This window comes from Rhinopithecus bieti, unplaced genomic scaffold, assembly GCF_001698545.2.
Source record: "Rhinopithecus bieti isolate Rb0 unplaced genomic scaffold, ASM169854v2 scaffold_18354, whole genome shotgun sequence".
Taxonomy (NCBI): domain Eukaryota; kingdom Metazoa; phylum Chordata; class Mammalia; order Primates; family Cercopithecidae; genus Rhinopithecus; species Rhinopithecus bieti.
This window is the reverse complement of record NW_016809835.1, coordinates 28,834-44,199: the sequence shown is the minus strand read 5'-3', so window position 1 is coordinate 44,199 and position 15,366 is coordinate 28,834. Positions and strand designations below refer to the sequence as shown.

General features: G+C 39.5%; 1 protein-coding gene across 1 annotated transcript in view; it reads right to left on the bottom strand.

Annotated features, from left to right (window-relative positions):
- The window catches only part of PIK3R1 (phosphoinositide-3-kinase regulatory subunit 1), an 83,396-nt gene that overhangs the window by 64,038 nt on the left and 3,992 nt on the right, over positions 1 to 15,366 (bottom strand). The window contains exon 2 of the mRNA XM_017890608.1: positions 8,202 to 8,921. Within this exon, the coding sequence (XP_017746097.1) occupies positions 8,202 to 8,535 (334 nt within the window). The 5' untranslated portion in view covers positions 8,536 to 8,921. The remainder of the gene's footprint in view (positions 1 to 8,201; positions 8,922 to 15,366) is intronic.

The following is a 15,366-nucleotide window of genomic DNA, read 5'->3' as shown; positions in this document are numbered from 1 at the left end:
AAAGAAAATTATTTTTATTATTTATTTATGTATTTATTTAGAGACAGTCTCACTCTGTCACCCAGGCTGAAGTGTAATGGCACAACCTCAGCTCACTGTAACCTCCACCTCCCAGATTCAAGTGATTCTCCTGCCTCAGCCTCCCTAGTAGCTGGGATTACAGGCATGCACCATCACACCCAGCTAATTTTTGTATTTTTAGTAGAGATGGGGTTTCACCATATTGGCCAAGCTGGTTTTGATCTCCTGACCTCAAGTGATCTGCCCACCTTGGCCTCCCAAAATGCTGGGATTACAGGTGTGAGCCACTGCAACTGGCCTCAAAAATTATTCTTTTAAATGGAATAAAAATAAAACCATCAGTGTTTAAGACTAACAATAGCTAAAAAGTTAACATACTATATCTAATATCATAAAAATTAATCTTATTAATGCCCTTGAGTAATTCTGAAAACTGCATTTTACCAAAAAACCAGTAGCAGGCTGGAACCAGTGCTTGCTGTGGCACTGGTCTCATGTGCCAAGTCTGACAGCATTATGTCAATTTTCTTCTTTAGGAGAAAGCTTGGAAGATGACAATGACAACCCCAGACAGTCACTCTGACTTCACAATGCAGCCTTGTCTAATGCTTATGCTAATGTGTTACCTCTTAGGTAGATTTAGAGGGGTCTGAATAAACAAAACGTTATAACCATCACTCTCTACTTACCTTGCAAAATTTAACAAATATGTATGAAACAAATCTGTAGGAACTCTGAGCACAGATCATGTCAACGAGTTTAGCTCTACTGCACAGATGCCGTTCAAAGAAGGCAGTAAGTCTCACACCAGTTTAGATACTAGCAATTGCTAACTGCCCACCAACAGAGGTAAAGCCTAAATATTCACACTGGTGAAACATATCTTAAAACCATACACCACATGCATTTGCAAAAACTTGGAACCAGGTAGGAACTTTCATAAGCAATAATCCCATACAATCCATGGATCAGTCTCCAATCAGATCGTGCAATGAGATCAAGTAAATACATCTTTCCGACCATCATAGGCTGCTTCTCTGCATAAATCCTCTCACTGCATTCCCTTATTCTCATATACAGGGCTTCTGGGTTGCATTATTGGGGAAACACTACTAGTGAGAACCAATTTTTCTGGGTCTTATTTCTCCAACAATTCTTCTGATTAGGAAGAGAAGGATTAAAACAAAACTCTGCCAAAACTCAAAAGAGACAGCATTTAGCTTTTCATCTTAAAATTAGAGAACACTGGAACTAGAAGGTTAAGAAACGTATAGAAAGCAAAGCAATGTGGAATTTCTGATTCAAATAATATGTCACAGATTTATATTTCACTTATGTCTATATTCTTTACTCTCTTGGATATCAGATTTGATCATCAAATTACGTCTCCTGCAATATGCTATAATAAATTCACAGTTATAACTTCAATATGAATCAAACTGTGACAGGACAGAATAATCTATAGGCATTACATAATCTACCAACTGAGAATAGAGAGATGAATACAAACACATTGCAAACACCTCCAAGCAAGAAACAGTCCAGAGAGTGTATTCCTGAAAATCACAGCCATGCTTTAAGTGGTATAAAGTCTTTGGGAGAAAGTTCTGCATACATAATTAAACAAAGATTTGCAGCTAATTTGTGTTGTTTTAAACTGCAAGGATATATTGTAACAATGTATACACTACGTTATCCATTATATAACAACGTATACCATGTTTTGTTTTTAATTCAAAGTTATATTTTAACAATGTTTCTACTACAATAATCCTACCCACTGTATACTGCATGGAATTTTCATAGTAAAAATAAAATATCATGGTCCTTTACATAAATTGGTAAGAAGGAATAACACATTTATAAAGTAGTCTGATATTTTGTTAAACAACCTGACATTTTAGGTACACTATACCCAAGTAATTGAAATAAAGCCCATTTCTAGTTCGCTTCATCCCCCTCCACGTGTCCTCCTCTATTGAAAGCCTGAGGACTGCTTTGATATTGAATGATATAAACTCAAGACCTCAAAACATTCAGATATAATCCATCATGCAATTATGCTTCTCATTTCAAGCTATTACACCACGTTATTTTCACCTATCTGAACCTTCAGACCAATGTTACATCCTTCCCCATGGAAATTTGTTAGCAACAAACATACGCATATAGGCAAGAGCCAGCTGTACTAACATCTGTTTGCTTTTTACTAATCAAAACATGGATATGCAAATAATGTCATATTTGGCACTCTTATTTGCCATAGGTGAAAAATTCTCCCCTTTTTGGGTGCTACTTAGCAGATGTAAGTCACCATTTGTTGTTGAATTTCAGAATTTCTAATTTTTTTTCTCACTCAGAGAAGAAATTCTTACTAATCAGAATGTCTCTTCTGGCAGACAAAGATGCATTCATCTAGAAACCAGAGAAGACTGACATCAAATTTATCAAAGAATCTATTGACAAGTTAAATAGAGAGTTCCATATTTATAACAAAGAAAATTGTATTCGAATATCAACATTAACTCAGTTGCCAAAAAACAAAATATGCTCCCTCTAGTTACATAACTCCTATTTGAATCAGAGGTGTGTGAGGGCTTCACTTAGGATGTACATATAAGGACACTGGACCCTTTTCCCATTTTTGAAAAAAGAACACAGGAAGAAGTGTATAGCCAGAAGCCTTAACAAAAGCATCTGAACAAACATTCTAAAGGACGGAGGCAGAAACGGACACCTGGCAGAAAGCTTCCCCTCAAATAATGTCTTATTCTGCAAGCTTGGACTTAACTGTCACCAAAGCTCTAGGAGAGAAGTTCAAGTAATTCCCTTCAAATAACAGACTGGGAGAAGGAGGGAGAAATGCCTTCCTGTCCTCTCTGGGCGAGAGAGCCTCCCTACTCACAGGCCCCTCAGAGCGTGCCTGTGAATTCCTCAAATGGCCAGGCTAGCTCAGGATCAGAACCCTCCTGCTAAAAAGCAATAAAGGTGAGAATCCTCTTTTTGTCAATTTCGTTTTCAAAAAACCATGGATACACAAATTGTTAATTAGGGCTACTTTCCTTTCTCTTACACATTTTTAGGGAAACAAAATAACTAAAATTAACAGAAAACATGTTTTTAAAAAATCGAAAATGTAATGAGAATATAAATAAATGCTCATGAGAGGGTGAACTGTGTTGCAATACGTAACTTAATATGCAAATGACATATTCTCTGACCCTAAGATAAGTGGTTAGGCTAATTTGATTTTATTCAAAATAATTAGCACATTTGTTTTTTCCAGACACACTCTTTAATCAATTATATTCATTACATCTTTTAGAAATATATTTCATTTCCTACTGAAATACAGAGGGCCAACACTTAAATTTTTATGCCTGGGTAGAAATCTCCATAATGTCCTGATGAACTTTTCTGGTTGGTCAGAAGTTAGAGACAGAGCTCAAAGGCCCTTATCTTCTGAGATCCTGTAACTGACCCAACTTCCTTGCAAAAACAAAGTGGTTGATAGATGCAGAACGAGCAGTCAGCACCATAAATTGGGTGATTTTCCCCATCACTCGGGCTTAACAAGACAAACCTCCAAGTTCACAGCAAAGGCTTATTTAAGTAGGAAGGAAGGTGAAGAATGTTATGAGAAAGTATATTCTGAAAGAAAACAGAATTCATAAAGGCAGGAATTTGTGAAGCAAAGCAAATAACTTGCACAAGCACTATTTGCCTGAAGGAGACAGCAGGAGGTTATGACCAACGGGCTCAGCAGAGGTGTGTAATTTTGGATCAGGTCACTATTTTCTGTGACCTCTGTACAGTGTATCAACGTTTGTGATTTATTGCAGCCCTGCTTTCTGGACAGGGAACAACCACCATGAAGGGACACTCAAATGCTGAATGTCAAAAATGTAACAATAACATGCCTCAGGAAACCATGAAAACCAACACCAATGGCGGACTCTTTTTTTCTGTTTAGAAGGGATTTTGATCAAAATTTAACATAAGCCATGCCAAATGCACGCTTTATGTCTTACGTTTGAAACCAGCTGAAATCCACTGTCAGAGTCTGCAGGAGGAGCCAGGGAGGGTTGTGTAGGTCAGGATGGAGGTGGAGATGCAGTAAGTAATCTCTTATATTAGCAGGTTTCAGTGCACTCCACAAACTAACATGGGCACAGACTCACTCGTCTAAATATTCTGCATTAGTATGACTTTAATTAAAGGATCTCAAAGTATGAGTTAAAACCACTGTCCTGAGAAATAGCCTCACTGGTACGGCTTACATATGACAGAGGAATATATTTTTATTCCCATACCCCTATATCCCCACTTTCAATCAACTCATTTCCTTGTGTACAATAGAAAATATAGGATCCTGGCTGAATGGGGTTGTGTGTAGCGGGACGGGATGCCAGGATCTGAGCAGCCTAAGCCAGAAGATTGCCTTTCAATAGCTGCCTCACCCAAGAGCATGTAACACCCACCTTGCACACCCAGCACACTCTTTATCCAAACAAAACATGGAAGAGGTTCTCTCCAAAGAACATAACATAGGGCTCTACTGGTTTGTAGAAAAATGAAATGTCATCGTCATATTGGCAATTTTAGCCCCCATGCAAAGGGAAGGAGATAAAAGGATGGGAGAAAGGGCACAGAATTTGCTCTGAGGATACTCGCTGGCCATGACAGACCCTCTACGCACTTGACTTAAGTGACTGAAGGCACTATCAGCTTAACCCACTTTCCCACCAGCAGAACTACCTGTCCTAGGCCCTGGGAAGAAAATGAAGAGTTCTGGAGACATACCAGGCAATGGTGAAGGCCAAGGCAGAATGCCTCAGATGTGGAGGATGTGGATAATAAATAAGCTGTTATTTTCTAAAACAAGATGGGCCATTAAGCTTTGTATGATTGCACATGACATTCAGAGCACGTGGTCAATTTCAAAAGCAATGCAGAAAGTGAAATAGTTAGAAGATGAGCTGCAGCAACCCATGTTTACCAGCATGCTGGGAACCTACCACACTGTCCTAGATACTTAGGATAATGGAGGACCACAAAGATCCCTCCCCTTACGGAGCTTAAAAATCTAACAGAGGGAACAGTCAATGAACAATAAACATAATAAGTAAATGATATCATGGGTTAAATAATCAATGATTTGCAAAAGCAGAGAGGTAGGTCCCAGCATGGAATATCGTGAGTAGAGTCAGACTCCATGAGAAGAAAGATTTGAGCAGAGAAGTGAGAGTGGGTCAGTCTCAGATGTCTAGGGGAAGAGCTGTCCAAGCAGAGGGGACAAAGTACAGCTCTAAGGTGGAAGAGAGGCATGAGAGAGCATCTCAGGGCATGCTGGCTCTTGAGTCTTGATTTCATCTTTTATCTTTGCTTTCTAGTGCAAAATAAGGACTCGGGCCATGCTTACTAAATGTATTTAAGTCCCAAAACATCCAAGATTATCCAATTAAAACAATTCATTCAATCTATATGCCAGGGCTTCCTAAAAAACTGCATGCAAAATGTATTGGAAGAAAGTACAGCGCTGTATATAAGATTTCCTAAGGGTTTCTGACTCTTTCTGTCAAAAAGTAAAATGTCACAGCTTTATTTCCAAGAACATACAAGCAAAGTAGAAAATTAAGACTCTATCGTACAGGGAGGAATCTCTCACAGAATGTACTTTTGGCCAGAGTCTAATGACAACTTCCTTTCAAAAACAGAGAGGGTAGCAAGGCTCAGCAGGACACAGACACACGATTGGTATGCAGGCTGTCCTCACACCCTCTATCTACCCTGCTGCCCATTAATGAGGTGTGCCAAGTCCACAAAACAAATCCTAGACCTGCGGCAGGGGGTTGGTGAGGAATGACCTTCTAAATGCAATAAACACAGCATAACATGAAAAACTGGCTAAGTGAGGTGGAGGTGTAGGGTGTTAAAAGGAAAAAAAGAAAAGAACTAAAGAATTCAATTACAGTAAGAACAGAACAGAACTATCATTTCTTGCCTTCATACAATTCGTCACTACAAAAGCTTTTCAAAGAAATACAAACGGAGGCAAAAGAAACCAGTCTCATAGGTTCCAACATATAAAACTTATCCTTATAACTACTTTCCATATCAATTCAACAAGCAACTCATAGGAGCTATTGAATTCTCACTTTGTAGGAATATTTAAATGAGAATACAAGACCAACATTTCTAGAAAATTGAATGTTTAGTATTATACTCCCCACATGACCCCCCCCCCCACTCTCTTTTCAACCTTTCAGTTATTCCTAATTTCTCATTTATATTCAGGCTCTAATACTTTTATGCCATTATCATGAGTCTCTTTCTTGAATTCTGCTAAACATTTTCATTTCACTCCACCTTTCCATGTATTAAAGAAAAATGGAAAAGCTGCTAAAAATCTCAATTGTCATCACATTACATGAGAAAGCAAGCATTATAAAATAGTTTAGGATATAAAAAGCAAAAAATGACTTTTTCTATAAGGAAAGACTTGCTTTTCTGTACACCATATCCAAAGAAACTTACACCTGATAGCAATTATCAAATGCAATTTCGTTGAGAAACTGCTTTTATAAAATTGTTTTGGAACTATTCTTGATAAGGTGCCCTTATTCCACCGTGTAAATAATCTTCTCTAATTCAACTGAGATATTTTTATGATTCTGTAAAGCTCTGTATTCTGGGAAAAATTAAATCACTTTTCCTTTTGAATTAGCCTACTGAAGAAAATGTTTTAACTTAAAAAAATAAAAGGTGAAAATATATAACTTGGTGCAGAAAAATGATTATACATATGTATCTTCAATCTGCTAAGTGCTGCAATGGTTGACAAAATCACTTATGTATGTGTGGAGAGTCATGGATTTTTGATTCATCTGCAAAAAAAAATTAACTTTGGCTTTTGAACAATATAATAAAAGATGTTATTTGAACATTATAAAGTGTAACATTTATGAAATAAGTATCCCTTTTGGGCTGGGTGTGGGAAAGAAAAGGGCTTCTCTTCAGGTATCATTAGTAAATTCCTTGACTTTAACACAATGTTCCCAATCTATTATTACTCAGTAATGAAAGGCAGCTCTTACCCTTGCATTCTGTTTCTCTGTTCTCATTGTCTTATTCACTTGTGTTAGAATAAGGCAACATTAAAGAAGGCATAACAGCTTACTAATGGTACCAGAATCTCTTCCAGAAATATCCTGTGATGCCAGTCAGGTCTCCTCAATATGTAACTACTGCAGTTAGGCCCACCCATCTTAAACATTCCTTCCCATTCCCTTCTTAGATCCTAACAAAAAAGACTACAAGAGAAAAAAGAAAAATGCATGTGATTTACTAGTGAGGAAACCAGTATTTGACAAAGCTGATAACACTAAAGCTGAGCATAAGGCTTGTCTCTGTGTGAAACCAAACAGAAGATAAACCTTAAAGACACAGTTGTGCCCGAAGCGCAAGTATGGACCATCTCCAATAAGCAATAAGTGGTTTTTGAATGAAGGTGGTTTCCATTTAAGAAAAGTATTCAGTGAATGCTTTTTCCCCTCATGAAGGTGAACCAGACTATAGGCATTAATGCTACAAATGACACTACCCACAAAGGAAGTGAAATCCCTTTACTTTTATACTAACCATAGGATTGGGTTTCAGCTTTGGCCACAGTGATCCTGGAGAGGAATCCAAGAGGTAGATACCAGGTTATAAAAACAATGGTTTCTTCTCAGCTGAGTTCTGTGGTCATTTTATTACTCTCTACATTTTTCCATACAAACTATGTTAAACATACTTATATTAGACTTACCCTCCACTTTCCCAAAATTATTATTAGATATACACAGGTTGAGTATTCCTTATCTGAAATGCCTTGAACCAGAAGTGTTGTAGATATCATGTTGTTCTGGATTTTGGAATATTTGCATTATACCCCTTGACCACTCTTAATCTGAAAATCTGAATTCTAAAATGCTCTAATGAGAATTTCCTTTGGGTGTCAAAAACACAAATTTCTAGTTGTGTAATGACTGACCAAGCTTTTTTGCACCACACATCAATTCAGGTGCAGTTGCCAAGATAACTTCTGCCCAAAACATAACAACTCAACCCAAACTTAAGACTTTTCCTTAAAAATAAAAAGAAAGGGAGTCATTAAGCAACCACTTATCAATACTGACCTTGTTGTTCAACATCTGCTTCAGTTTTTGAAGAACCTGGTGCAACAGGAAGAGGCCGAGGCGGCCGGGGCTTTGGCGTGGGAGGCGAGATTTTTTTCCTTCCAATATATTCTACATAAGTTCCCGGAAAGTCCCCCCTTTCCCCTGTGGTTTCATTATAGCCATTTAACCAGCCAATTTCTTCAGGCCTGGCTTCCTGTCCATCACTGAATCCAAGAGCTACTAAGGACCCTTTATTTACAGTCAATATGTCACCCAAGTGCAAGTCAATATCTTCTTCTCTTTCTTTTTTATAATCATACAGCGCTCTGTACTGGTACCCCTCAGCACTCATGTTTGCAAATCTGCTACCATGCAACAGTTGAGCCTGGCTGTACAAAGCAGTCTGATTTTACGTTTTTATGAAAAGTGAATTCAGACAGTGTGTTAGAATTCCTATTATGTGTCCAGCAGAGGACAAAGGACCACTCTCCAAAGGTTTAAGAGGAGAGGTGACTGGCCATACGGCTGTCCATCTGTCCTCCATCAATGGTGTGACCGAAGACAGGGCTCCACTTCCTCTGCGTGCCACAGTCCTCCCACTGGCTTCCTTTTCAGCAACTTGTCAACACTTTGAATCCAGGCTGACTCTCACAGCGAGGCCCAATCCTTTCTGACACTTTTGTCACACTGTCCATCTGTCGTCTGATTGTACCGTGGCACTCCACACACGAGCTTCACCTAGGAATGAAAAAACGAGACTTAAGAATGAACACCACACTTTGCCATCTGTATTAACTGGAATTTCTACTTCCATTCAACAAGTACTTAATCGATTTGGCAGACAGACACAGGCCAGTGTGCTATTGCTTGACACAATATACACAACAAAGATTAGTAAGGCAGTCACTGCCTTCTAAGAACACTGGGCGGGGGCAGAGGGGAGGAGTGTCGGGGGCAGAGGGGAGGAGTGTCGGCATGAGGCAATGTCTCAGTGATAAGACTAGTACACAAAGAGCCGCAACACTAGTACATGTCATAAGAGAGGCAGAAACTAAACATTACAGAGTTCAAATGAGGGAGAAAGCACACTAACTGCAGGAATCTGAAGACAGAACGGAATGTGTGGTGGGATGTTAGTTACAGAAGTGACTAAGAAAATGTCATATTCTGAGAAGAGCTAGAACCGGCAGTCTGAAGCCAAAGAGGGAGCAGTGGGATTGGGGTTAGGGATTTAGGTAGGGGCTGTAGGACATCACGCATGCCCATGCTGAGTTTGTGAGTGATTCAGTCCACCATGTGGAACACTGACAGGGCTTGGTGAAAAATGAGCAATAGGATCAGAGCTGCACTTGAGGAATATCAGTCCAACCACAATGTGTGAGAAAGGTATGTTGCAGAGGTCTGGCCAAGAGGCAGTGAGGACACAAACCGAGGTGGCAGCAGGTGTGGAAAGGGGAGGAGTGAAATAAACACTGCAGAGAAAGAACATGTGGGATGTGGCAAATGCTTAAATGTAGGGCGAGAACGAGAGGAGCAAAGGATGCCTGATCCTGCATGAATGAGAGTTTGTAGCACTATCAGGCAAAGAGAAGCCAGGTGACCTGATGTGCTGACGGTGATTCTGGGCACCCCTGTGCAAGTGTGCTAGTGGCTGATAAAACCCTGGTCTGTGATTCAGAAGAGGAAACACACTAGGGATTTGGCAATTAGCCAAAATTAGGCAAGGCTGAACTCAATGGAATGGAAGCGATCACAAGGACGAATTAAAAGTTAAAAAAAAAAATGATCCAAGGGCCAAATAGTGAAGTTCAATGTATGTAACTGAGGAGGGAAAGTCAAGGTTTAGAGACAACGTCCCAAAAACAAGGAAGAAGAGTTCACGTAGGAAAATGTGATCCCTAAGACTAAATCCTACAAAGGCATCCAGACAGGAGAGACTGAGTCAAGGCGAGATAATTTGGGGCTTCGCCCATGATGGAATCATCACGCAGATTCCAGTCCAGTAGTGAGGACAGTAAGAACGTCTTAAGGAGTTCAAAAATATCAGAGAGGAAGTAGCAATGGCTGCTGCAGATCACTCTATAAAGAGAGCTTGATGGAGGAAATGGGAAATGGAAGTGTTTTTCTTTTTTGTTCTTAAACATAGTGGAGGCAAGGGAATTAGAGAGTTACTAAGTCAGAGTAGATGGCTGAGAACGGCATGTACACATGTACACTTTGTACTCCAGGCATTTCTCAATGTTATCTTTATTATAAAGAGTAAAAGCCACCCAAAGGTTTCAGTTAAGCTGGCTGCACAATAAAGCAATAAAAACAATAGCCACACAATTTCAGTGGGCTATATCAAAGAGAGCTTTTATAAGTTTTAAAGAGTGGAACACTTTAGAAGTTTAATATTATAGGCACTCGTCAGTGGAGGCATCTTAAGAAGCAAACTCTAATCACAGATTAATTGTTATGTTGGCATTCAGAAGTGTAAAGTATTCAACTTTACATGGTTAAAGCCTCTTAGCTGTAATACAATAACACACTTAGGAGAGTTACATATTAAAAGAAGCAAAAACAAACACTGGAAGTCTTTGTGGAACAAGAATATTAATTGGGGACAGTACTCTACTTTGCATTTCAGTTGTCGGAGAAAAGAATTAAAGCAACCAGTAGACCATATCAGAAAAATAAGCCATATTATTTGTTTAAAGAAAGCCTTTCCTTTCGAAAGATCCAGAATCAAATTGAATATTCACTGCATAAATTCACATGAAAATGTAGAACTAGCAAATCTCATTTTTAGTACTAATGTACTCTGTACAAAAGAGACACAGACCTCTAAAGAACACGAACATTTACATATCCCTAAATGCTTAGAAACCAGGCAATATGCCTAAAAATAATTTAATTCCTCCAAATCTGCCTTGAAATTTTTGTTAGCTTTTCCTGGCAATGTATGTCTTTTAGGGGAAAAAAAAAAATCCTCAACCAGTAGACTGGGTAGATCTTTATGCCAGCTGCTTCCTAACACTTCCTTTATTCCAGCCACCCAGTGGGCCAGTTTGGTGGGATTCCTAATAGAATGGGAAGTATAATGAACAAACTCTCCCCCATCTTCAATCCCCCAGGAACCATCAAGCAAGCCCCTGCTCACAGCTTACCTCTGAAGCTGTTCCTTGACAGGGGGCTCTGTATTAAGAAAAGGCTCCAAGTCTTGTCAAGGTTTTACAAACCTAAAAGCTGTGCTTGACTCTGCCTGAGGCTAAATTTGTGCAAAGGGAAATAGAAACCTAAGGAACATGATGACTTTTTAGAGGCTAGACACTAGAGAGGCAATCCCTGTCAGAAGTGACAGAGAACTAAAGGTCTCTACAAACTCTCTCTCCCTTGCCACCTGTAAGAAGAACCTTACTTTGTGTGTAAGAAGAACCCTGTGCAGAACTCTGGGTCCTCATCTGATAAAAAGAACCACAAATCTTCTATGACTCTAGGATGGTAAATGGAACACACCATTTCTGTCTTCTGAGATCCCAAAGCAAGGCCAGGAAGACGGATACAAACAGGGCATGCATCCATTGATGCAGACATTAATTCAAGGCCAGCCATTAGTCAGTGTCAGTTAAGTGGTCTGAGGGCAATATTGTTTTTTTTTTTTTAAAAAAAAAGGAGAGCAGACAAGTCATTGGGGTGGGGACAGGACCACAAGGTGATAAGGTGTAGAGAGCCCTTAGCTAGATAGAGAAGGCAGCCACCCCTACTCTTTTGCACGTTGTACACTTTCTCCTGACTGCCATGTCCATTTTGATGTCTGTCATTCTTGAGGATTGAATGGGTTAATACACATAAAGCTCCAGTTAAGCATTGGGTGATGATGATGATGATTGAGTTTGTACACATATAGCTCCCAATTAGTATTAGATGATATGATGATGCTGACTATATATATATAGTCATATGTGTGTGTGTGTGTGTGTGTATGTGTGTAGATAACTATATAAAAACAGGTACTATCAGTAGTCTCACTTAACATAGGACAGAGAGTATCTCTGTCATGATAATACTCAGCAATTGTGAAGAGGAACTAGAATTCAGATCCAGGCAGTCTGACTCCGTAAGTTCCATTTTTAACACCTCTAGCATCTACTGCCTGAACTCAACTTGCTTTGGTGTCAATGATGCAGATTCCTGGCCTACACAGGCTGATCACTCCAATTAACCTTAACTGTCTGTGTGCCTCCTCAACTGTCTCAGACAGCGGCTTCACTGATAGTGTATGTGGCTCTTTCACACTACCTGCACACACAAAAAAGCTATTTTAACTCGGCAGCAGTTCCATCAGCTCCAAAACCCAGCATCTCAGCCATGCAAATTTTCTTCCAAAGAGACTTCATTAAAATGTGTCCCTGCCAAAGAAGTCCATAAACTAGTGAATAAAAGAATACTGGGCACACCACTTCTGGAAGGCTGCCCACTTCTGGAATCCTGCCTATTTCTGCTCTATAAGCTTAGCTTCTGCCACCTGTATCCTTCTTAGCACCTCTGCCTCCTGCCACTATCCCAGGCCCCTCCACTGAACAATTTCCAACAACTCAGCTCCTACTTGGGGGGATATGGCACTGCCACAAGGACTGTTACATTTAGAGGACTGGGAAGTCCTCTTTCCTCTCATCCTCAAATTCTTCACAGTACTGCACCCAGCAGCTTGAGGTATTTGGCAATACCTGTGTAACCAATCCCCCGCACCGAGATGGACCTGGACCCTAAACTATCCAGATCAACAGGATTTTTCCTCAGATTCACTCTATTATACCTCCATTCTCTTTCGCTACATATACCTGCCCACTGAACGATTTTCACCCAGTTTTGACATGATTATTCACATAGCAAAGGTTTTTTATATGTAGATAACATTATCTACAATGTAATATTTTCAAATAACCAAGGCAGTTTTTTGATATAGGCTCCAAGCTAGTGCATGCATAAGTTATTGTAACAAAGGGTATAAAGGAATCCTACGAACAAGTAAACTAACTTACTCTTATACAATATCATATGCAACAGTTCAAAATTTTGTTTAAGGAATTTTTCTCCAGTCTTTCAATCCTTCTAATGACTGCCTGCAATCCCATTAATCAGAAGCATATTTTCTGTCCCTGCTAAGATAGAGAGCAATTCTCTTTCTATTCCCCAAAATAAAATTGTTTCTGATGTTTGACAAGTAGCAATCCAAAGCTACTTAATGTACAACTGCTGTAAAGTAGATTTTGTGTGTAACCCTCTAACCTATAGGCATTTTGGCAAATGGTCAAACAAAAAAGCCCTCTCTGACTTTGTTGAGTTACTCCACTCCCCTTTAGAAATGACAAGAATTTGGAAAACGTGATGGAGAGGCAGGAATACAGGATATTTCTAAATCACATTAAATTGATCAAGAATATATCCAAGTCATGTGATTCTATCTCCCAATGAAATTAGCAGTTCGGCATTGGATGGCAGAGCAAAATGGGTCTTCAACCACGGCAGGAGGGTATGGAAGGATTCCTGGGCCCACAGCCCATATCTCTCTACATTCTGTCTTTTTAACACCAGTGTGCTAGCTCAGAGTCTAGGTCAAGTTCCTCACCTAAATTCATAGTCTTCTAAAAAATCATTATTTAAAAATGTTTTACCTTCCAAATCATGGTGTCCCAGAAATCATGAAAATCAAGCTGAACAAAATTAAAATATCCTAGTGCATTTTGTGTTGTTATAATGGAATTCCTGAGACTGGATAATTTATAAACAACAGAAGTATATTTGGTTCTGGAGGCTGGAAAGTCCAAGAGCACAGCACTGGCATCTGGTGAAGGCCTTCATCCTCCCTCCTCTTGCAAGGGCAAGACAGCAAGATAGGGCCAAACTTGAGTTTATAACAAGCCCATTCCCAAGATAACTAAGCTACTCTTGCCATAATGACATTAGTCCATTCATGAGAGCACAGCCTCCTATTAGGCCCCACCTCCCAACACTATTGCATTAGGGACTACATTTCCAACATGTAAATTTTGGAGGATACATTCAACCCATAGCACCTAGAAAACATAATAAATTGCCTTCAATTTGAAAGGATGAACTTGGGTGAATTTTATGGTATGTGGCTTTTATATCAATTAAAATAAAATGAAAATAATGGGCTCAGATTAACCCCAAATAATAGACATCAAATTCATTTCCAAACCAACTAACTAAACAGAATGTGTTGCATGCTGCCATGCTCAGGGCTGGGTGTGTGGTGTGGGGAAATAGGGTGTATAGGCTGTAATTCTCACCTACAAGCCCTTTTGGTGTTGTGTTTATGGGGCAAGGGAGAGGAGAATAGGTAGCACAAGCCCAGGTAACACAACAAGGAGACAGGGCTCTTCAGAAAGCAGCCAACATGATGGGAAGGCACTGCAGGAGACACAGAGGAATGACCCTGGCCCAGGTGATGGCAACGCTTAGGCACGTAGTAGCCATTACGCGGAGGCTGGGAGAAAGGGTGACGTAGCTTCTGGGACCTGAGGGACAGATCCTATCACCCAGAAAAGGCCATGAGGCTGACCATTCCGGTTCTCTGCATCCTCACAACAGAGAGGACCTGAGGGGGCAGGAATGAGAAGACTGAAGGGGATGATTTTAAGTCTCACTTCTTCTGAAAAAAAAAAGATGCTATTCTGTAAACTTCTTGGCAAGGTTAGTGTGAACACTGAGCTTCAGATTCAAGCAGCTGCCCCAATCAGTACCTAAATATGTAACCTCAGGAAAGTTACTTAAACCTCTCTGTGGCACAGTTTTATCATCTGTGAGACAGATATAAGCAAACCTACACCTCACAGAGTCACTATGAGGATTGACAAAATGACATATATAAGGCACTTAGCTCCATACTTGATAATAGGAGTTTAGGATAATTAATGCTAACATAGTACTTACTATGTGCCAGGCACAAAGTTCTCAGAGTTGTACATATATCAACTCATTTAATCATTACAACCACTCTAAGTACAACTATTATCTCCATTTTACAGATGAGAAAACAAGCAGATAAAAGTTAAATACTTTGCCTAAAGTTACATAGCTAGTAAACTGCAACTATGATATTACTGTTATTTCTATTAGTATTGAATGTCACCTACTGTCATTTATACAATTCAGATTTAACAGAGGAACCAACATT